This window comes from Lycorma delicatula, chromosome 8 (assembly GCF_047948215.1).
Source record: "Lycorma delicatula isolate Av1 chromosome 8, ASM4794821v1, whole genome shotgun sequence".
In the NCBI taxonomy this organism is placed as follows: Eukaryota; Metazoa; Arthropoda; class Insecta; order Hemiptera; family Fulgoridae; genus Lycorma; species Lycorma delicatula.
Window position 1 is genome coordinate 94,628,575 of NC_134462.1, and position 23,933 is coordinate 94,652,507.

A 23,933-nucleotide genomic window follows, 5' to 3' on the forward strand; every position below is an offset into this window, starting at 1 on the left:
TCCAAAACAATGTTATTTTTAACAAACTTTTTTGGCAAAATGTTTTACCTATTAAAAATAATAAATAATAATTATAAGATATTTGGTAGAAATTTTCAGCTATAGCAAATACGAGTAGCAATTACGTTATTTCAATTAAATTCATAACCCGTATTTCGTTTTCTTTGATATGTGGTTTCTCTAATGTCCATTACCATACATATACATCTATAATATTCTACGAAACGATACGAGGAAATAAAACTTATCATAACCCCACGACAAACACACGAGCGAACTCACACAAGCACACACACAAACAAACACACAATTTGGATTTCTATTTGTATTGAAGTTTACATTTAACCATACATTCTCTTCTAAAACCATGAATCAAAGAAGTAATAACTAAAAAATATTTCGAACTACTATATAAAGTAATAAATAAAAAATCTTTAATTAATTAATTTTCTAATAATTCATTATTTTAATAATAATTACTTATTAAAAATTATGAGAATGACAGTTTTATTATATTAAATTATATACTAATTATTAATCACAATAAAAAATATCGGTAATTATTTTGGTCTTAATCAGTTAATGACTGTTACTTTGTATCAACAATTAGAGGCTCTTCGTCTAGTTTAATATTATTTGGCGATTCATCACTGGGTACAGGCCATGGTACAACACCCATATCACAACCTGAAAAATAAATATTTGTATTATTATATATAACTCAAAAAAAGTAAATAAAAAATTATACAGGATGCATTTGTTTAATTTTTTTTAAATCTTACCAAAATATCAATGAAGTAATAAATATTATTTAATTTTTTTTTAAATTTCCCTTATTTAGCAAAAAAACAACTTTATTGTAGTAATATTAAAATTAAAATGATATGTGGATAGTTATGGTAGAAAAAAATGCTAAAGAGTAATTAACTATTATTCAACTATATCTTTTCTTTTTCCTGTTTAGCCTCCGGGAATTACCGTTTAGGCATTACTTCAGAGGATGAATGAGGATGGTATGTATGAATGTAAATGAAGTGTAATATTGTAGTTTCAGTTCGACCATTCCTGAGATGTATGGTTAATTGAAACCTATCACCAAAGAACATCGGTATCCACGATTCAGTATTCAAATTCGTATACTAGATCGTGGATACCGGTGTTTTATTCAAGTATGTCACTTGGAATTAGGTGTAATGTACTACAATAAAAAAGATATAATTAATTTTAACAAATTTTTATAAATAGTTACAATATTTTTTTATAAAAAGTCTTACGTTGTTAACTGTCAACCTAGATATATTTATTTATTTTTTTATAAAAAGTTCTTCAATAAAATCCACTCCAAGAAGTTAAAACAATTCTACAGAAAATAAAAATTAATTTTTCCATTATTCCCTCAATATAATCTTTGAAATCAGTTTTTTAAATGTTAGAACCATATCTTAAATGAATTTCGAGCGCTTGAGATATGTATTGGGTATTAATTAAGGTTTTAGGCTAATTCTAAAATTTGGTTCCCACTTCAAAGATAAGTTTTCAAAGATTGTACTGAGCATGTAATGGAAAGTTATTTTTTCTCCCAGTACATCATCATGTAATGATTTTTTCCGGAATCGGCGAAAGTTTTTTTTTCAAAAACATTTATTTTAATGTTTTTATTTTTATAATTTCTTCGAATCAAAATTGTGTATGACCAAAATGTAGTTGGAATTGTAAGATGGGGCTTGTGATATGCTAAACATGTGAAATTGTTTTTCATTTCACATGCAACTATTGTTGTTTTGAGTAAATTTGAAGTTTTTCTTAACTTAGGGTGGACATCTTTTTTATTCTTACTTTTTTTCCTGTTTAGCCTCCGGTAACTACCGTTTAGATAATTCTTCAGAGGATGAATGAGGATGATACGTATGAGTGTAAATGAATTGTAGTCTTGTACATTCTCAGTTCGACCATTCCTGAGATGTGTGGTTAATTGAAACCCAACCACCAAAGAACACCGGTGTCACCGAACTAGTATTCAAATCCATGTAAAAATATCTGGCTTTACTAGGACTTGAACGCTGTAACTCTCGACTTCCAAATCTACTGATTTGGGAAGACGCGTTAACCACTAGACCAACCCGGTGGGTCTTATTCCCTACTTAGCACCGGTGAAATCTACTTCCGCCTTCCGGCTCCCGAATGGATTTTTTTTACATAACTTGACTTAAAATATAGTGTTAAGTCTTTTCTCTTACCAAGCCTGCAAAGGACTGGTAAGAGAAAAGAACGTTCTCTTAGAACAAACAGGCTCGTTCAAAACAACTTAAAGATACGAGGGAAAAGATACATAGGATTCGGAATCAAGTTTCTGATATCATACATTAGCAGAGGCTGTCTAAAATGTGTTAGTAAATAAAATTTACATTATCAAAAGAAATGTAATCTGTAAGGGAACTTTGAGATTATTTGATCCACAAGCGGTTTCAAATGAGACTCAAGAACAAAGATCACAGTTTTCCATCGATCCAGAAACGTATTTTTATTGAAATTCCTGAAGAATATTCATTCACTGTTGTAGGAAAGCATCAACGTGAAAAATTTCAAAACGAAAGAGTCGGTAAAAGACATATTCGTTTACAGAAATAAGCATCGAGTAAGGCAAGTATTCAATGCAGAAGTTTTATAAGAGCAATAAATTTGTTCTGCTGCCTAGATTAGAGTGTTTTACCGAATAATTTTTTTTAATGATCCAATACTACTCAGTAACAATATGGAACCACCTTATTTTAATTGATGGTATTTGTAAAAATAATGAAGAAAAGAATTTTACGGGTCGAAATGAGAACTTCCTTTTGTTTTTTGAAGTCTGTTAAAAAAAAAAAAAATCATCTCGCGTAAAAAAGTAATTCTTGTTACTTGTAAGTATAAAAAAAACTGTCATAAATAGTTCATATAAAACTTGTTCCCAGGTTTTTTTTAAATTTTGAATTAGGTTGTTTTTTAGAAAAAAATAATTCTTGGACAAATAAAAGAATCAATGAAAATCTTTAAAATATTCAAGCCATCGGTGTCAGTATTATCATAAAACTTGAAAAGTAATTCCGGTTTGTCATATACGTAATTTATTTAAAGTCATAATATTGTAATTCATCAACCTTTGTATTACAAATAGTTAGACACAACAGTAACATTTTTTAATTGATTGCTTAGCTTCTATGAAATATAAATCGAATTAACAATAAAAACTACTTTATAATATTCATGATGGCGTGGATATTGTAAATGTATCCTATGATGTAAGCAGGATAATAACACCGGGAGGACATTTTCGGAGTTATAAACATTTGTTTCAGAAAAAAGGTTGTTCAAATCTTTATGGGGATTAAATATTTAGTTGAATTAATTTTTTATTAGAAAAAATTAATGGATTCAAGAAAGTGATGATGAATACATTCCTCAGATCAAGGAACCACCCCGGGCTTATTTCTTAAATATTATACCGCCTTGACTCAGGATCAAGATCGAATAAACTTCCTAGTTTTCGTAAAAAAAAAGAAGGCAACTGTTTGAGAATGTTACCATTACACACAAATTTCATTCAGAGAATGTCATTACACAGACTAACATAGAATTTTTATTTTAAATTATTAAACAGAGGTGTGTTTCTACTAATTAGATATATTCAAAACTGTGATAAAATGTCAAGTCTTCACCTTGTCTGTTTGGTATTCACATCTCCGTCGATCTCCGTAGTGGAGTGGTGGTATCTCGACTTTTCATCCGGAGGATCCGGGTACGAATTCCGGTCAGGTATGGCATTTTCATAGGTTAAAAAATTTCAATTTTCTTATTCCCAGGTATAAGCTTCGAACTTCTGCGGTGAATTAATTCTCAAGAAAAAAAAGGTTAGGTAAAATGAAATTTTACGAAAATTTTCCATCAGATGAAATCATTTTCCTAGAAAACACAGCTAATGAGGATAGATAAAAAAAAAATACATCCATATTGTAGATCGGATTATATTAGATGATAAGGATGGTTAAATAGCACATCAATAAGTTGATCTTGTAAAAAAATATATATATATATATATATTATGTAATGCATATTGTAAACAAAGATAGAAATTGTTAACGGTTTTAAGCTGTACTATAAAATATTAGCAATCAATCTTAGTTATCAACAAGTTTACTCTCTCGTTTGATTTACAAAGTTCAGACCTATAGTTATGTTGTTACTGAACCGTGTTAATAACAATACTTTGGGGGCTTAAAAAATATAAAATAAAGTTTCATATGTATATATACACACGCACACAGTAATTCAGGAAAAATGGAACAAACCTTCAGAACATGTTCTATTGGTGAAAATAAAAAAATAAATTCATCAAAACTTAAGTTCGGATACGCTTTGTAAGCTGGCGATAAATTTCGCCGATTTCTGGGTATTGGTAATATTAAGCCAAACTGTAGTTCTTGGGACTCAAATTACTGGGTAAATGTAGCAGTTTTATATGAGATATGATTTTAAAATTTTTTAAATAGGTCCCAGAACTGTATTTTTAGTAGTTTTTGAGAAATCTGAGGTAAAAGACAAAAATTTGGGGATTGACAAACACAATCATTTATGTTTGACATATTTTTTCTTTTGATCCCTAGCTGGTGTTTGGATTGGATCGATTCCTAAGCCCGTCTGCTGCTGCGGGTGGAAATGGTGTTTTTGATTTCACTAATACGACGCTTCCGTGCATTGCAATCCATGGCCGTTGTCCTGCCTTCATTAAGCTTTAGCCTGCGGTTTTTTATATCATCATCTATCTGCTTGATCCACGTTTTCTTTGGAGCTGTTCGTTGGACTCTCCAGTGGGTGAGTAGTCCATGCCAGAAAAGTTAGTAAAATAATCGGGTTTCAGTCATTCTGCAGACATGGACTCACCACCGCAGTCTTCGTTTTGAATCTGTTCCTCGATTGTTGGCTGTTGTTCGCAGCGATGGCGGATATCCTCATTTCGGATGTGATCGTAAAGTGATACTGATGATCTTACTTAGGAATCACATTTGGAGCACTTCAGGTTTGCTCAGGTCTGTCTTAAGTAGTGTCCACGTTTCTGGTCCGTACAGTAAAACTAGCAGGATCAGGGTTCGGAAAAGACGAAGTTTGGTTTTCAGCGAGATGTTGCTTTGTTTTCACAAGCACCACTTTAGAGAAACAAATTCTGCGGTTACTTGACCAATTCGACTGCGGATTTCCACCGTAGGTGCTACTTTGTTCTCCTGGATCATTGAGCCCAAATATCTGAATTCTTGCACTTGTTCAATTTGCATACCATCCAGTTGGACGATGAGGTGTGAGCCGTCTGTTGTTGGTACATATGTCTTATCCGCATTTATTTTTAGGCCATAAGATTGGACAATGCGGGAGATATCATAGAGAATACCGGTGGCCTCAGCATCACTGTCGGTGAACATGACATTGTCATTGGCAAACATCAAGTCAATAGCTACCCCCTCCAAACTCAATTTCTCTTCTGCCCTGAAAACTCAGAATTATTTTGTTATGTTTGACTTAAAGTAACTCTGTTAAATAGGTAATAAAAATAAGGATCTTATTCTGAATGGTGATTCAAATGAAAGCTTATTATGAAAAATTATCTCCAAAACCTTCAGATTATTCTTTTATTTTATTGTTTATGTATGGTATTTTATTTTACACTTGTATCAATTGTAATCATGGAGTTTTATACTGATTCAGTATCTTTTAAACCTTTTTTTTTTAATGAAAAAGCTAATATTAAAAGTGTTAATATTATAATTCTATTTTTAAAAAAATATATCTTCTCCTATATATATATATATATATATATCTTATATCTTTATATATATATATTTCTTGTGTGCGTGTGTGTGTCACTGAATTTCTCCTAAACGGCTGGACCGATTTTGATGAAATCTTTTGTGTGTGTTCAAGGGGATTCGAGAATGGTTTAGATTCACAATTTGGTCCACTGGAAAATGATTTTTTAATTAATTTTTTATTTATTAGTAGTTGTTGATTTTGAAATGTTTTACATTGGATCCGGCAGATTGCGCTACCATCGCAGTATCGAATATTCAATAATATTCTATTTTAATAAAGTTTGTCCTAACAGTTGATGCTGCGATCAAATTAAGAAAAATATTTCGTAATTTTGTGTTATTTGTGTTACAAAAAATCGCGAGAAAACAGTTTTTTAATAAATAAGAGGCTAATAAATCAGATGGAAGTGTAAACAAAGGAAAACCAAATCAATGCAAGATGGCCGCTGTCAAACACAACGACCAATCACAAAGAGCCCGTATGGCCGTTGCCAATGTAAACAAAATCTCAACTGATTAAGTAACAAGTAGGCAGCACTGCGATCGCGTTTAGATTTGTGCGCGTGTTGAGAAATATTATATTATATTATTATTTATCGAAATAACGTTTTAAAGTGTAATTAAAAAATATACATTGTGCAAATTTGTAAGGTACAGTATTGAAGTGAAAATTTTTTTAACATTTATATATGTGTTGTTGATCTTGGGATGGTTAAGGTTCACAGTTGGGTCTGGTAGGCAGCGTGTGGGTCCGGTAGCCAGAGCTGCAATCGCGTTTTAGAAGTTTTTTTTTAATTTTTGGTTTATCAGTCAAACCCGGATCGGATTCTAGGAATTTTTTTTATTTTGTTGCTTTTTCGCATATCAGTTACTTGTGTTGTAGCTTAGTGTTGTTCTTACATTAAAATTCGTATTTTTAACGGACTACTGTGTTTAGAGAATAGTTTGACTTAAATCCGATAGGTAGTGCTGTTCTGACAATTGGATTTATTTACATTCTGAATTTTATAAAGTTAAAGGTGAAATTTTATAAGGTTCCGTAATGTTTTGTAAGTTTCTTAATGTTCAGTATTAATTGTAATTATTTTGCAGCCACAACACTTTTCGTAAAAAATTTATTTTCCACCGAATATTGTGATTATAGAGTGGTGTGAATTAAATCCGATAGGTAGTGCTGTTGTTTTGCCATTTGGATTTATTTACATTCTGACTTTTATAAAGTGAAAGGTTAAATTTTGTTAAATTGCTAATGTTCAGTTTTTTAAGGTTTTATGAAACTTTCAATTGTTGTCATTTAATCTGTGTGTATACTCAGCATAGCGAAGCATTGCCGAGTCTGCTAGAATTGTATTGAGAATATTATATTATTATTTATTGAAATAACGTTTCAAAGTTTAATTAAAAAATGTACATTGTGCAAATTTGTAAGGTGCAGTATTGAAGTGAGTATTTTACATGATTTTTCATGAATTTTAATGATGTATACACGTGCATTCAATAACAATCAACTTAACCTACAAATTTAAATTATCAGTTCTCATTTGATTCTATGCAATTTATGAAGTATTGAACGGCTCTTTGAAAATAAAAATTTAAGTTTGTAAAATAAATTATAACATTTATAAAATTAAAATATAAGTTACTTATAATATTGTTTAAAGTATATTTAAAAAGTTGAATTTATAATGTTTTAGCTGATTAATTTTATAAAAAGTTTTCTAAAATTATTTTTAGTTTACAATTATCTAAAATTTGATAAAATAGATGTTAAAATAAAGAATGAGAAAAATGATAAAAATTTCTACTAAAATTTTAACTACGTTGCTTTTTTACAGTGCTTTAATTTTTTTATTAATTGATTAATTAAGCTATTACATGGTTATGAACATCAAAATTATTAAACAAAAAAAAAATATGTAGGAGTTACTTTTTTAGAATGCTGTTAAGTGAAAATTAGTAGTATCCACTTAAATGTGGATGAAAATTTATTAATTACACTTATTATTAATTTTACGACGTTTCGATTTTTTAATTCAATTTTCATCGGACATCTCAATATTTAGTGAAAATAAATATTAACCATACTACACATAATTAATAAATAAACCCATTACAATAATACAACAATCACAAACTGATAATATCATACTAATAGTCATTTTAATGAAATTTAGAACACGTTCCTGCTAATTTTAACTTGATTAAGTTACTTATATTTATGTATGTGCATTTATTATAGAATAATGCCGCTTCAGGACAACGTCTGTCGGGTCCGCTAGTATATATATTCATTTCAAAAAAATAACTAAATAAATAAGAATTTATATAACTTTAATTTATCGGACAGTAAAAGTTAATTTTACTAGTCAAATGGAAGATAACTTCTAATATTATCTATATAGCAATAGAGGGGGTCCTGGGTTCGAATCCCGGTCAGGCATGGCATTTGTCACACTCGCTACAAAACACTCATCTCATCCTCTGCAGAAAGAATTGATTGCGGATCCGGAGGTTAAAAAAAAATATATAGTAAATAGAGAAAATAATAACGTTCCAGTATTTGATTAGTTAGCAAGATTTGTCATTAGACTTGCGTTTAGGTAAGAAATATTAATTTTATTTACATATAAACTTATTTTTTATAATTTACATTGTTTACATACAAAGGTATTTCAATTTTATATAAATATATTACTTTAGTTAGAATTATTTTTACAGTAAATTCAAAGTATAAAATTTATATTTGAACGTTTACAATAAACATATTTTTGTAATTATAGCAGATCGAACTCCATCTTGAATTCTGATTGCTCGAATATTTATTTATTATGAAATATTCAAATTCTTGTTTTTAAGTTTTTAACATAATTTTTCGGATTATTTATTTTTTAACTTATTGTTACTAAGAAGTAAAATTATTCAATATTTGAAATTAAATTTTTTATAAAAAAAAATTGATCAATTATTTATTTATAGCGTTTTGATGTATAAAAATATTTATATTGATAAATCATGTATTTGTGCAGTAAGTGGATTTGATAGAAACATTTGTCACAATATAGAGTAGAGTGTTTGTATCGATCTGAAATTCTTGCCATATTTTTCTTGATTTATGTCTTGTTTAACTCTATATATAAAGAATATTTCGAATGGAATCGCGTTATTACGTTCATAAATGTTTTTATTTTGAGTGTAAAATTATTATTGTTCTATAAATATGTTACATGTGGATATTTTTTTTTTACTGATATTTTTTTTGTTGATATTTATGTTAGATTGTAAAATAATACAAAGAAAGAATTATGATAAATCTTTATTGAAATAAACTCATAAGTAAAGCAACGGTTTAAAAAAAATCTAAAAATGATTTAAAAAAAAATTATATTAGAAGCATTTTTTAATTGTATTAAAATAAGAGGAGGAGAGATAATGAAAAAAGAATCTTTATCAGAACATGAATTGGCTGGGTCATATCATAAGAGGAGAAGGATTGATTAATACAGTGCTACAAAGATGAAGATACAAAAAAGAGTAAATGTTGTAGATGATCTAAAAATGAATGAATAGGAACTATAAAGATCTTAAATGTTCCGCCGAATACAGCAAAATGGAGGCGAACATAGTGCCAGGGACTTATCTCAGGGCAGATAACCGTATGATTTATACGGATTTGAATACTATATCGTGGGTACCGGTGTTCTTTGGTGGTTAGGCTTCAATTAACCACACATCTCAGGAATGGTCGAACTGAGACTGTAAAAGACTACTTTTCATTTACATTCATACATATCATCCTCATTCATCCTCTGAAGTAACACCTTAAGGTGGTTCCGGAGGACAGAAAACAGAAAAAGAGGGAGTTAATCATATGATAACGTAGTATTACATTACGTGTTCCAACCAATTACAGATCGTTAATCAGAAAACTACATACAAATGAATTTAAATTCCATCCGTTTTTACTATCCTAATTTAAAATGAGCATAAAATCTTCTTTATGCATAATGGAAAATAGTTACTTTAATTGGAAAGTGATAAAAAAATGTTTTAAACTTTTTCAGGAATGTTAGTGAAAAACGAATTTAATAGATTTTGCGAAATTAAAATTATTGAGATTTTGCCAATCGACTATGTCGACAAGTTTTTATCCAACTTAGAAACGTAAAATTAATTCAAAAATTACGTAAATTTGCAGTGATAAAATGTAAGAAAAAAACTAAAATTTTAAGGAGTAATTTATTAGTTTATTAGTTTACTCATTCCATTCAAATGATGATAACGGTCGTACGTTTGATTTTCTAGTTTTAGATTTGCCGTCGTTTTTTTTTATTCTGATATAAAATGCACAGGATTACGCTATTTTAGTATAAAATACAACAAATGATTGATTTTTTTTTTAATAATTTTTGTGAAAAGGTAAACTAATGAATTCATGGGATATAAAATTGTGACTTCCAACTATGTCGACAACATTTTTATCCATTTGTAAAAATATAACATATTTGCCAGAAAATATTATTGAACGTTATACTGATATAGTTAGTTATTAAATAACAAAATAATTTTTGCGTTTTTTTATGGTATTATTACAATACGACTTTTATTTTATTTTATAATAAAATCTACATTACACTACGCTACATTTCTAATTTTATTATTATATAAAAAGAAAATGTCTTTTATTGTTTTTTCCCGATAACCGCGAAAACTATGAACAATTATTACAAATCTTTAACTCTAGCTTTCTTACGACTGAGACAAATAAATACTTAATACTGAGAGTATTTTACCACTGTTCAAACCTCACCGGTCTCACTACTACAAATCATAAATAAATTGTCATTATTTATATCGATCATTGTCTTCAAACTTTAGACAGTTATTATGTGATTTACAAAATTTAATTTATTGTTGTCTATAAAAGATCAATTTGTATTATTATTGTAATAAACGTAAAAATAAATTTGGTTGAAAATAAAATCGAAGAGAATAACGACGATTTATATAAATTAAACAAAGTTTTAATCGTTTTGAGAATTATTGAATTTCGATACCGATATCGACTTCAGAAAGTTATGTATTTTACTAAATTTAATGTCATTGTCATTGTTTAATTGGACGGCTACTCTCGAGAAGTCAGCCTTACCCAGTAAAGTAGCACTTTAGATTTTTATAGATTTTTTTTAGATTTCTATCTCGAACTAAGAAGTTCAATCAGAGTAAGCCACATACTTAATCGTCATAGACAACTGTATATTCGTTAAGACAAAATGTATATTCATAATGGTAATGGCAATATGCCGACGATGAATAAACATTAAAGAATAAGGGTTAAAAACCCGCCATTTTGGTTGAAATTATCGGATCGAGATTTTTTTTTATATATATCAATATTTTTGTCTTAAGATGATTAAACTGAAATATTATTCTAGAGTAGTTCATATTAAAAATATGAACCACTATGATTTTTTGATTTTTTCATCATAAAAATGATTTTTTATGATAAAAATATGATAAAAACTATGATTTTTTCATCATAAAAATATGAACAGCATAGAAACAACTACTTCTATGCTGTTTCCCTAGCTATTTCTTAACACAAGAAGACACAAATCCTCTAGTAGGATTTGTGTGTTCCATTTTTAATAGAGTCAAATATGTGTCCTAAGGATCAAAATTACTTTGATATGTTGAAATTTGGAGAAATTCGCCAGCATAAATTTTATTTAGAATTTTTGTTGTTAAATATATGTATTACAATACAAAAAATAATATTAATATTGAAACGCCAATTTCTGTGGCGGAGTGGTAGCGTCTCGGCCTTTCATTCACAGGTCATGGATTCAAATTCCGGTCAGGCATGACATTTTTCATAAGCTACAAATTTTCATATTCCCATGCACAAGCTTCTTTTATAAGCTTCTGTGGTGAAGAAATTAAATAAAAAAAGCTATTATAACACACCTGAAAGTACAATTTAAGAATGTAGAAAAATATTGGAAATAAATTTTATAATTTTAATAATATTTTGGTGTTATATTTTGCGTACATTTGGGCCTACACTTAAGTACTTGTAAAATAGCCTAATACAGTAGATTTAGAATTTGGAATTCATATATAGCTTCGTTTTTTTATTTTTACATATTGTATACAAAGTTATTTTGTTTCTTCATTTTTTTCTTCTTGTTTTCCGTGAGGGGAGGATAAAGCTCTGCCAGTCGCCGTCAGGCCCGCACTGACGGCAGTGCGAGGCTCTCACCCGTTAAAAAATCTCCCGCTCTATCATGCTTTGTTTTTTCATTAAAATAAAATTAAAAATACAAATGAAATTCACTGTGTGGTAGCATCATATTATTTTTTTTTTTTTGGTAAAGGTTGTTTGATGATGTACAAGTTTCGTCAATAACTTTTATTCCCAAGTAGCTCCATACTAGAATTAATTGAATTACAAAAGTAACGTATGTATAAAACGATTCTGCAAAACACGGTTGTGTCAAAACAAAAATGTTTTTGAATATAACATTCCTAAATTAAATTTATTAGCTTAGGATGAAAAAAAAATGAATGAAACAAGATAAAACTGTTCGCTTAAAAAAAAAAAAAAATTTATATCGATTAAAAAAATACCATGTTCTCTAAACAACTATGAAATCAAATTGTATTTTTTCCCATCATTCATTTCACCGAAAAAAGCTGACAACACAATTGTAGTACTTTCCTGCCACGTGGCTTTTTTTCTGACGCACGGCTTACGTACACAATTTAATTTGAGATATTTATCATTTTATTTAAATATAATATTTTTTGTTTATTTAATTCAATTATGACTAAAGTGCGACGTATTTCGTTCGCGCTGGTGTGGTGATACTAACGGCCACTTTAAATACTTTTTTGCACTTTAAATACTTTTCATTCATTTAATACTACCTCTCACCTGTGACGTTACAACACAGCTGGTGCCGGAGGCTAACAGAAAATCAAAGAAAGACGACTGCATAGCTGTACGTCAGTGCTACACAAGTGCTCTGTGGTGAAAGGGGGTACTAATGACATACTGTACCCACTTTAGAGAATATTCTGGGGTGGTGGTGCGATTTTACAAAAAATTATTTTGAGAAACAGTATTATTTTTTTAAATTAACAAATGCGTCGAAGAAAAATAAAATCTTAATTAGGCAAAATCTCGAGATACTGAAGGTGACCTTAATCTACAGCTTCAGTCTCTTGATCTTTTTAGTTAAAAATTTAATGGCATCAATTCCCCACATATAGAAGTAATCTGACCAAGTTTAATCAAAACCGGTGCAGTAGTTCTGGATGTAAAGGTGATTTAGAGGTCAACCCCAGAACACACACAATACACACACACACACACACACACACACACACACACACACGACGACACCGACGACGATTCAAAAACTTTCCATCTGGTTTTTTGATTTACTGGGTTCCTTAGGTGTCAAGACGTAGATCCGGTGAAAACCACATATGCCCCAATTGGACCGATTACCATACTACACTCTGTAGCTATAGCTCTCCTATAGCAATGGGTAACAAAGTAAAAATTGAAATTGGTTATACTGCAATTTACAATTTTTTTTAACATTAAAAAATTTTTAGTTTAACGTAGCTTGAAAATTATTATCGTTATAATAAAAAAGGTTATCTTTTTAAAATTGTTATAAACACAGTTTTAAAAAGATAACTTTGATACTGAAAATAATTTAAAATTATTGATTTGAAAGAAGGCTTGTTATTCAATAACGAAGAAACAGTAAATAGACCCGTTCAAAGTTAAATTTTAAACCTATTTTCAAATTAAAAAAAAAAAAAAAATGTTGTGGTAGAGGCAGTTTTATTATTGCCTGGTACGCCGCAGTTCCTGGATTGATTACCGGAATTTATTTTACAAGTCCGTTTCAACGCGATAACTAAATGATTTTAAAAAGTGTGGGTCATAGCTAAAAAATAAAATTAGTATCCATGGAAATAAAATTAATTGTACATTTTTAAAATTTTTGTTCCGACTTATTCATGAAGAATTGTTAGTTTGTTTCGATTAAGGAATGTAGCTTGTAAACTAAATTTAAATTTATGTTTTGAAACAAGACAAATTATTAAGACCTATTTTACAACTCGGAATAAAATTTTAAGAGAGAGGCTCCAATAAAAGAGAGTGCACGAGACTGAATTTTTAACTCATCGTCGACCATCACCTGGAGAAGACCAAGAAGAAGAAGAAGAAAGAAGATGGAAGAAGACAGAAGTTCCCTTGCCGCCTCAACTTGGGACTTCCCGGCAGATGCCAACATCCCCGCTGGAGCAACAGACCCCTGGCCGGCCCGTCGCTGGACACAGGCGCTACCTTCCCGCTCCAGCTCGTCCGGCTTCAATCTCCCTGGCCAGTGGACTCAGCAGCAGGAGTCGGCCAACGTGGGATAGCTCTGGGAGAACCGTCTCGGCCGTGCCGGCGAAAGATGACCGATGCCGACCTGACATTGCGGGGCTCTGGGGGCTACTACTGCCACGCTGATCTGGGGACCCAACTGCCGCTGAGAAGAAACCCAGTCTGAATTCAATGGACGAGCCACAACTTCCCGACTATAGCCATTGCCGGAGACCAGCTTCCGGACCCAACAGCTCTTCTCAGAAGCCCTTTTCAAGGCTACCACATGTTATAAATTACAACAAACCATTGAAGCCAATCGACGAAAATAACAGCCCTTCTCAGGGCTACTACAAGGTTATAAAGTGCCACGTGCCGTCGAAGCCATTCGGCGACAATCTATATGAAACGTCTCTTTCTTTGATTTTTCTAATTTACTGCAGGAAAAAATTGTATGATATATAGATATTCTCCTTACATCATATCACGTCATACTCTAATGTTTTGTAATTCTTTATGCATTATAAATGGTAAGTTATTTAAAATAATATCGTCCTATTCGATACTCTTAGACAAATACATCACGCGTTCCGGGAAAGCCCTAAAACTATGGGTTGTTTCTGATGCACGGCTTACACACAAATTAATTAAAAATATTTATCATTTTATTTAAATATAATAATTTTTCTTTTCTTAATTCAATGATTCTAATTAAAGCGCGCGCGCGCGCGCACACACACACACCGTATTTAATTCGCGCGTGAGTGGCGGTACGAGCAGCGATGGTCGGCACTAACTAAACTAATGTAATTTCACAACTTACATAGAACAAATTTTGGTTGTATGGTTGGCAACTGATATAGCCGCGAGGTTTAACGCACCGGATACCGAGTCAGCCGGGCGATCGAGTTCAAGATCCAACTAGACCGAGTTACTTTTTTACACTTTAAATATTATTAATTTATTTAATTCTACCGCTCACCTGTGATTTCACAACAAAGCAGATGACTATGTCAGCATTTTTGTGGTGGGGGGTTGCGATTTTGCAAAAAATTTTTTCTCAAATATTATTTAATTGCTAACAAAAGTGCTTAAGAAAATATGATATTAATTAGGCGAAATCTCGAGATACTGAGGGTGACCTTGCTCTACAGCCTCAACCCCAAGACCTTTTAGATTAAAAATTTAATGGCATCAGTGCCCCATATACAGAAGCAATCTGACCAAATTTAGTCAAAATCGGTCCAGTGGTTCTGGAGATATAAGGTGATTTAGAGGTCAATCCCCAAACACACACACACACATACACGCGCGCACACACACACGAACATTAACATCCGGCAAATTTCCATTCGGATTTTTGGGTTTTAGGCATCAGATACGTCTAGATGCGGCGAAAAGTTCGCATATGCCCAAATTGGGCTGATTACAATACTTTCCCTTCTAGAGCTGTAGGGATATCTAGATGGGTAAGTAAAAGTAAATAGATTTTAGAAATTAACGGAAGTATTTTAACTTTCCTAACGGTTCCAACCGTTGAAAATTTTGGGTAATAAAGTGTGCGGTCGTTCTGGATTTAGAAAGCAAAAAAAAACGTGTCACAATAATTTGTGTGAATTTGAGACTAATTGTTAATTTTTAATTTCATGAAAAATCAGTAACACAACTCTAGTAACGTAAATTTCCGAACTTAATATCCTTGTATCGCTCTGCTAAAATAAAATTGACATGAAAATTAATCATACAAGTGATTTAATTCGCTATAATTACAGTGAGTAATTTACATGTTCTGATGTTCGTGTTCTTAGAAATATTTAATGAAAATCGCTGTCTCATTTTGAATGAAGCTTAATTAATTTTGGTCGATTGAATTTCTCGTGTTAGTGGTTATTATTACAAATGTTAATTTATTTATTGGGTCAGATATCAATCGAAATATTATTCCCACCCTGTTTTATTGCTACTGGGAAATTAATGAAATGATTTTGCAGGTAAATAAATATAAATACTAATGTTACTTCTGTAATATGTTTATTTAATACTGAATTGTAGGGCGATCTGTCAATAAATATGTATGTGTGTGGAATAATTATTTAGCGTAATTTTCTAATCGTATTTTTGTTTATTTAAATTTGAGAAAAAATGTAATGATTACTCTGATTTTAGAATAAAATATACCTATGCATCGTTACATTGGGTATTAACAAGTTCATTTTTTTTTGCTAGCATTATTACAGAGGATAAAAGATTACTGAAAATTCAAATAATAAAGAGTTATTCAGAGAAAAATATTATTTTAAACACTGTTGCATAGCGACGAAATTTTTAAATGGATTAAATATAGTATTTTACAATTTATTTTTCGTTTTGAATAACGCTGATATAAAGATTATCCTATAAGCTATGGATTTTTTCATTACTAAAAAACATATATAAATTTTTAAATAATTCATAATGGTTTGTAGTGACAGGGGAATAGACCTAAATGAAATATTTCCTACAAGTATCCATATAATTCAGATCTTGGATTAACAAATAAACGATTTTTTGTTAGTTACATCGCAAAGTTCTAAGGATAAATTAAGTTTAATAAAAAGTGTCTGTATTAAATCTTTATCAAGTCTTTTTTTTTCTTTAATAAGTCGAATAAACAGTTTCATGCCGTAGTGAAAATTTTTCTGCGCGTATGGTTTGAAAGCGATTAGATGACTAGTGAAAGATCTGCTTTTGGAAATTCTTATTGTTTTATCTGCTATCTTTTTTTTTATTAAAACAACATACCAGGTTTCAGTATATGACTCATTCCATCAACTTGCACAAAAGGCTAGTAAGAAATATTTTTAATTTTAACTGGTCTCATGAATTTTTTTTGCAGGTTTTATTATAAATATTTAAATTAAAAAATTTATTTTTGAAAAAGATCTGTAGGACAAATTTTGAAACAAACTCAAACAAATTTTGAGATGTTGAATTAGGGATTTTTAATCAATCCTTCGAAATGTAAGGAACAATGAGTATCAAAAAGTAAATTCAGTAAACTGTCACAGAATAAAAAAAATCAAAAAATCTATTTTGATGTGATAGCGCAAGCCGAGACTCGTGTATAAGAAAACTCTGTTTTGTAGGTCTATCAGAGCGAACATTATGTCAATATTAGATTCGTTACTAAGCAACCGGTTCGCATGATCTGTTTACAACACACATCTTTATTGTAAAACCATCATTTTTTTGCCTATTTCACAATCTCCTTTTAAATTAATTTTCCTAATTTATATTTTCATTACGACAAAATCAATTGTTAATTTTGAGAAATACTGGAAAGAAAGAATCTTGCTCACTTCTGCGCAAGAAGACCGACTTTTCGTTATTTTATTTTTTCCACGTTCACATACAGCAGCATCATAACGAACCATACTTTTAACATAACCTGCTCGTAGTTTTTCGACGTTAAATTAAGTGTAATTCAGGAACGATTCGATCAATCTTCATCAAATTTTTACATTTGCAACTTCAGATACACTACTACACACTACACTACTACAGCATCTCTAAATTTCACTGAAATTAATCTAGTAGTTTTGGAAGTTATCGATTCACAAAATTTTATACACAGGCCTATAAAAAAATAAATATATAAGAAAACTGCAATCTAAATGAATGGTATTTTCATAATTTTCATACCTCAAAACGTAAAGAAAATTAATTTTCACCTCCAACTCCCATCATACGACCGATAGTTATACTGCACTTTTCTTCAAAGAGTCGCTAAAAAATAAAAATATTTTTGTTGTTAATTTCAGTGGCAGAAACAGCGACTTTTCAACCAGGTAAGACGACTCAACAGATAGTTATTGTTATAAAATAAATGTGTATTGTATTAAATGTTTTAGTACAGAATTTGGAACACAGAACAAAATAAATGAGTTACCGTTTAGTTTCCACAGTAATTTTTCAAGAGCTTTTACTTAAATCAACGAGGGTTTTTATTAGTTGAAAACTAATTTTGTAAAGAAAATTAAATTTTCAAATTAATTAAACAATTTGTAACAAGAAAATAATGTCAACAACTTCTTTGGAATTCTGAGTTGTAGGAGGTAGACCAAGAACATACAGTCTGAATAAAAATTTTAAATTACTTTTCGCAACTAAATGAAAACAGATCAAAATTCTATCTACAATAATAAAAACATTTTAAGTTTCACAATAATGTACATAAATATACCCATACCACTATGTATAAAAAACTAGTGAACCGATTTAATTTTAAATTTTGCTCATCGTTTTGATAAAAATGTCACAAAAAATATTGATAAATTAAACAAAATATTGTGTTAAATCAGAAAAAAATATATAGGCATTTATTAGAAAGAAGAATTATTTTGGGGTAGTGGGTATTATTTAAGATAAAGCTTTTTTTTATTAGTCTCTTTGTTAGGTTATCAATCTTAAAAATGTATTTAAATGTTGATTGATTTGTAGTTGATTGATGATAAATTTGCAGAATCACTCTTTTTATTGATTAAAAATATAAATATAGTAATTCAGTAAGGGTACCCAGCCAAGGTATAAATATTTTAATTTAAGTAGATACTTCATGAGAGAAAGAGCTGGACTTGATGTTTAATTTGTTTCAATTGATACTATTTGAAACGATTTCAAAGAATGAATTGCTAGTAAAATCAAACAATTATTGAATTAATTAGTAAAATCGTTACTAAGAAACTTTAAACTAATCTTTAATAAAAAATCTTGTTTATAAAAATCATAGAAAACAAGAAGTTTAGTCTTCTAATTCTTTTTGTCTAATAAAAGAGAACACCTAATGGTTGAATTATTATACAAAATATGATGTGAACACCTCATGACTTCCTTATACGTCTATTAAATTACATAAACAGATTTTTTAAAATGAAAACTACATAAAATTTTATTTCATTAATAACTTTTGATATTTTTTCATATATATTTTTTTAATTGTTATTATTGAATTTATTATTTACTGTAAACTTTTTTACAATTAGAGGTTAATAAATCAGTACATTTAAATTAAAAAAAAAGTTAAAAAAATGGGATATAGTCTGATTCGAACCGATATGTAAGGGGAAACCCTTACAAGATCCAAATATTTCATTAATTAAAATTTCATTTGGCTATAACTCTGGAACCAATGAAAATAAGTAACACTTATTAAAAATAAGTAACTACATCGTTAAAAATCTCTCAATGAGGGCTCATTACTACAATTAAGAAAAAGTCCAAAATCCAATTTTTTTTAATTTTGGGCTTTTTTGGATACTTTTGGTTCAGTCGATTGCAATCAAAGGGTAAATGCACAACTAGATATTACAACAGTCCTAAATCCAAAATTTCAACATCCTACGGCTAATCGTTTTTGAGTTATGCGAGATACTTACGTAAGTACATACATACATACATACAGTACGTATGTATAAGTACGTATATACGTGACGACACACGCCGAAACTAGTCAAAATAGATTCAGGGATGGTCAAAATGGATATTTCCGTTGAAATCTGAAAACAGAATTTTTCGCGATCACATTACTTTCTTTACTTCCTTGCAGGCTGCAAGGAAGTAAAAATCATTTAGATTTATTGAATTAGTGACGAAGGTAATAGCTACTTTTTGATGAGTCACCATAGGAAAAATGAGTTTAAAGTCAGCGGAGACGAACATGATGCTAGAACCAACTTAGAGTTGATATTATGATGATTAAAAAAATTCCATATTTTAATATATAACAGGTAGATTTATTTTGGAATTGTTACATAAAGTTATGAACTTAAAAATGACATATATCCAAAATATATAGTGTAAAACAACATTTTTATAAACGTATAAACGATAAGTACATCGTCATTTAAAGTTGTTATCAAGACTTTAATGAAATGTACAACATAATTTTTATCATATTATAATAACAGTTTATTATTTTTACTCAATTTTAATATTTTTTTCTAGTTTTTTAGGCTATTTTACTCAAACATTTTAAGTTATTTTAGAGAATTTATAATTTTTTTTTAATAAAATTTTCCATTTTTAAGGTTAATTTATATATAAAATTACAAAATATAGTAGCGATTGAAGGAGTATGCCACAATATAAACAAAAACGTCGGTTGATTTTTAAGTACTATATTATATAGTCTTGTCATGTTATTTACAGGAGACTGAACATTAAGATTGGTGCACGCTGAAGTGCGGGTTGAAAAGGAGGGAGGGAGTAAAGAAACGTGAATTGGGACAAGAAGAGGGCGGTTAAAGTGGTGACAAAGAAAAAGAAACGCCACAATCTACACGGCTTGGAAACCTTACACAGTTATATCAGTATTCGTTTATTAGTAAGTGGAAAAAAATAACAGCGCCCACGTTATTCGTTCTTTGTTATATTAATTCTATATTTGCAGATATGTAAATACAAAATTCATACGAAAGAATGTGAAATAATAAATAACGATGTTTATTTTGCGGTTGAACGTAATTTAATTTTGTCAACAATAAATTTCTATAACCATGTTTTTGACAGTGTGAGATTGTAAATTACGGTAGTATATTTTATTTATTTTGTATCTTTTTCAGTAAAACATAAACAAGATGTTTTTGAATTCAGTGAAATATCTGAGGGGAAATGATATATATTATTATATTTTTCCAATTATCTTCTATAGTGGCTGAACTTATTTAAACTATTTAAAAAAACATCTTAGAAATTGCAAATTTTGAAACTGGATTTCATAACACAGAGTGAAGCACAAGAAAGCATTTTGTTTCAGAAATAAAACATTTTTTTTAAACAGTCAGAAAAAGTTTCTTTTTAGATACTACTAAACTGATTGCGTTGCTGTCCATTACGATTCGAATAAATGCGATCGAAAGATTCTATCGCTCATTTATCCGAATCACGTATATCTTTAGTAGTTAATTCATTTATTTAACATTTTGTTTGATCTGATTATCGGTATAGATTGGATTGGATCTGTCGGATTACCCGGGGCGAGAAAATTGTGATAAGTAAAATGTGATAGGGAAAATGGATAAGTAAAACTGTCACAGTATCGATGCAATCCCGGACTGCAGAAAAAGACAGCATTTTGTGTAGTCTAGTTTTTTTTAAATCGTTTTCTGGGATGCTGCTTTCAATAAATATTTCAAAACATTTATTTAAGACAGAAATCACTCAAAGAACTCTGCCTTGGATTAAGAGTTTAAATAGGTTTTTTTTTAAAAGAAATCAACTTAAATTACCTTTTTCTGTGATGTAGGCATTGAACAAAGTTATTTTAATTACATGGAATTTCTCATTCTACTATTTTCCGTTTAAATACACAATTCACTATTAAATCTCCGTTGTAAAGCACTGAAACTATGTTTATTCTTTAAAAATATGGGTAGGTAGTTTATTTACTTTTAGTAAGTATATTCTTGCTAAATTAGTTGGAAATTGTAGTAAGGCAGCAAACACATTTTCAGTGTTTTCTGAAGTAAACTTTTTCATTACCATAACCTCTCTCTTTGGCACCAAAGTATTGTTAAAATGATCGTTGAACTTATACCATCCATATCTTACTCTTCATAATTCCGCATTTTCTTAATCCACGGCACCTATTAACTTTATGCCATAAAAAAAATTACCTTGGTATTTTATTAAGTTCCTTAATTACCAATATTACTTTAAAAATAAGCAATTTTCTGTATTGCATTCTGTACAATCAGTCAGGTTACCTTATAAGGAAATTAAATTAAAGAATGTAATGAAGAAAACTGCTTCAGAATTTAAAAGAAAACCTAATTTTTATGACATTATCAAATAGATGAAAACAATTTTATTCCTTTCACCTTATTATGCTGATCTTTTATATTAAGGCTTTTATATTAGACTGCCAAGAGTATTTTATATTAAAAGATATTAATGCTGATTTTCAGTAATCTGTAAACCTAATCCAAGAAAAAGACTAAAAAAAGAAATACTGTTAGAGAAACTTAATTTCCATACATTTTCTGGATAGAACTATTTAAAAATAAGTAAAAAGCAAAATCATTAAACAAAAAGTAAATTAAATTCAGTAAATTAGAAAAAATAGGCTGATGCTCAATTTTAGGTAGATTTCATAAGAAAGCCAACTATTGTAATGGGTACCATGATTCGACTTCCGGAAAATTTCGACAATCTTCTCGTTTCATATCTCCTAGACCCCAAAACTACCGTCAGCTAAAAAGTTTATATATCTATATTTCACTTTCTTGTGGACACGTTAACTGCCATTATTTTGCACTAATCCCTTTCAAATTGTTCCCTAAACGTAACTCGTCCCAAAATCTCGGTCGAGTTTGTTAACGGTCAAAATCGGACCATGAAGGTTGGGGGGTGTGGGGGGGGGTGCTTTTTAAAAAAACATATATTGCTATAACTTTCTTATTAAGTAAAATATCGAATATTGTTAAAAGTTCCTACTATTCTTTAGATAAGGGCTTAAAACCTATCTAAGTAAAATTCTTTTTATATCACCAACCATTGCCCCTGGTGGCTGAAAAAATGGGGTTTCGAAGACTAAAATGAATCATACCTCTCTTAATAGGTAGAGTATCGAATCGCTTTAAAGTTCTCGTTAGTCCTCTAAACATTACCTAAAACTTTTGTCTGAACTAATTTTTGATATGATCAACCGTTACGGCAAGGGATGACAAAAATATTGCTGGAATTGTAATAAACTGGGGCTTGTCGTATGCTAAACATGTTAAACATTTTTTCATATACAACTACTGTATTGAGTAAATTTGAAGTTTTTCTTAACTTAAAGGTGGAAATCTTTTTTATCCTCTACTTAGCAGATGAAATCTACATCCGCCTTCCGGCGTGCCGAAAGGGATTTTTTTTTTATAATAGTTAGAATTTTTTTAGTTCATAAAAAATATTAATTCCGAACGGAAGTCGAATCCAGAACTTTGTACATGAAAGGCAAGCTACGATTTCCACATCGATGGCGTTAATTCTGGAAAACGATGAGTGATACGGAACTTTGACATCACAATTTAAATAATCTTTTATTCTTTACAATATAAAAAACTTTTTTAAAGCTTTTATTTTTCAGATCGAAAAAATCCATATATATTACGAAATATTTTACTGCGCACTGAGTAATACATAATTATTTACTATGTACGTACAGTGCATGTATAACACAGAACTCTGAAACATAACGATGACCATTTACTCATTTAATTTTTTAAAACAATGATAATTTAATTTGGTTAATAAATTAATCAAATTAAATTTTTAAATTAATAGATTAACCAGAAAAAAAATTAATTAGATTTTTTTTTTACTCATAAATTATTAATTATCTATTAAATAAATAAATAAATTTTAAATTAATAAATTAAATTTATTATTATATGGAGCGTGACTTAATGTTAAAATAAATTATTATAAATTGAATTATGAAGATTACAAACGTAAGGAAATCGTGGAGTTAATACAGTGAGTATTAATTAGTGTATAGCAGCAAACAACTTTGACCACTACTGTTACTATACTAAAAGTATTATTTAGATCTGTAGCTCTTGTACGTTTCGCTTACAGCCTAACTAACAAAAACCAACATTGATGAATGGTAACGTATTTTTTTATGAAATAGGAGTATTTTTTAAACCAAGATAAACTTTTGTGAGCGTGAGAAAAATGACCTT

At 29.6% G+C, this 23,933-nt stretch overlaps 1 protein-coding gene across 1 annotated transcript in view; it reads right to left on the minus strand.

The window, feature by feature from the left end:
- Nucleotides 1-589: 589 nt before the first annotated feature.
- The window catches only part of LOC142329497 (uncharacterized), a 237,641-nt gene continuing 214,297 nt past the window's right edge, over nt 590-23,933 (minus strand). Inside the window, exon 8 of the mRNA XM_075374170.1 lies at nt 590-687. Within this exon, the coding sequence (XP_075230285.1) occupies nt 590-687 (98 nt within the window). The remainder of the gene's footprint in view (nt 688-23,933) is intronic.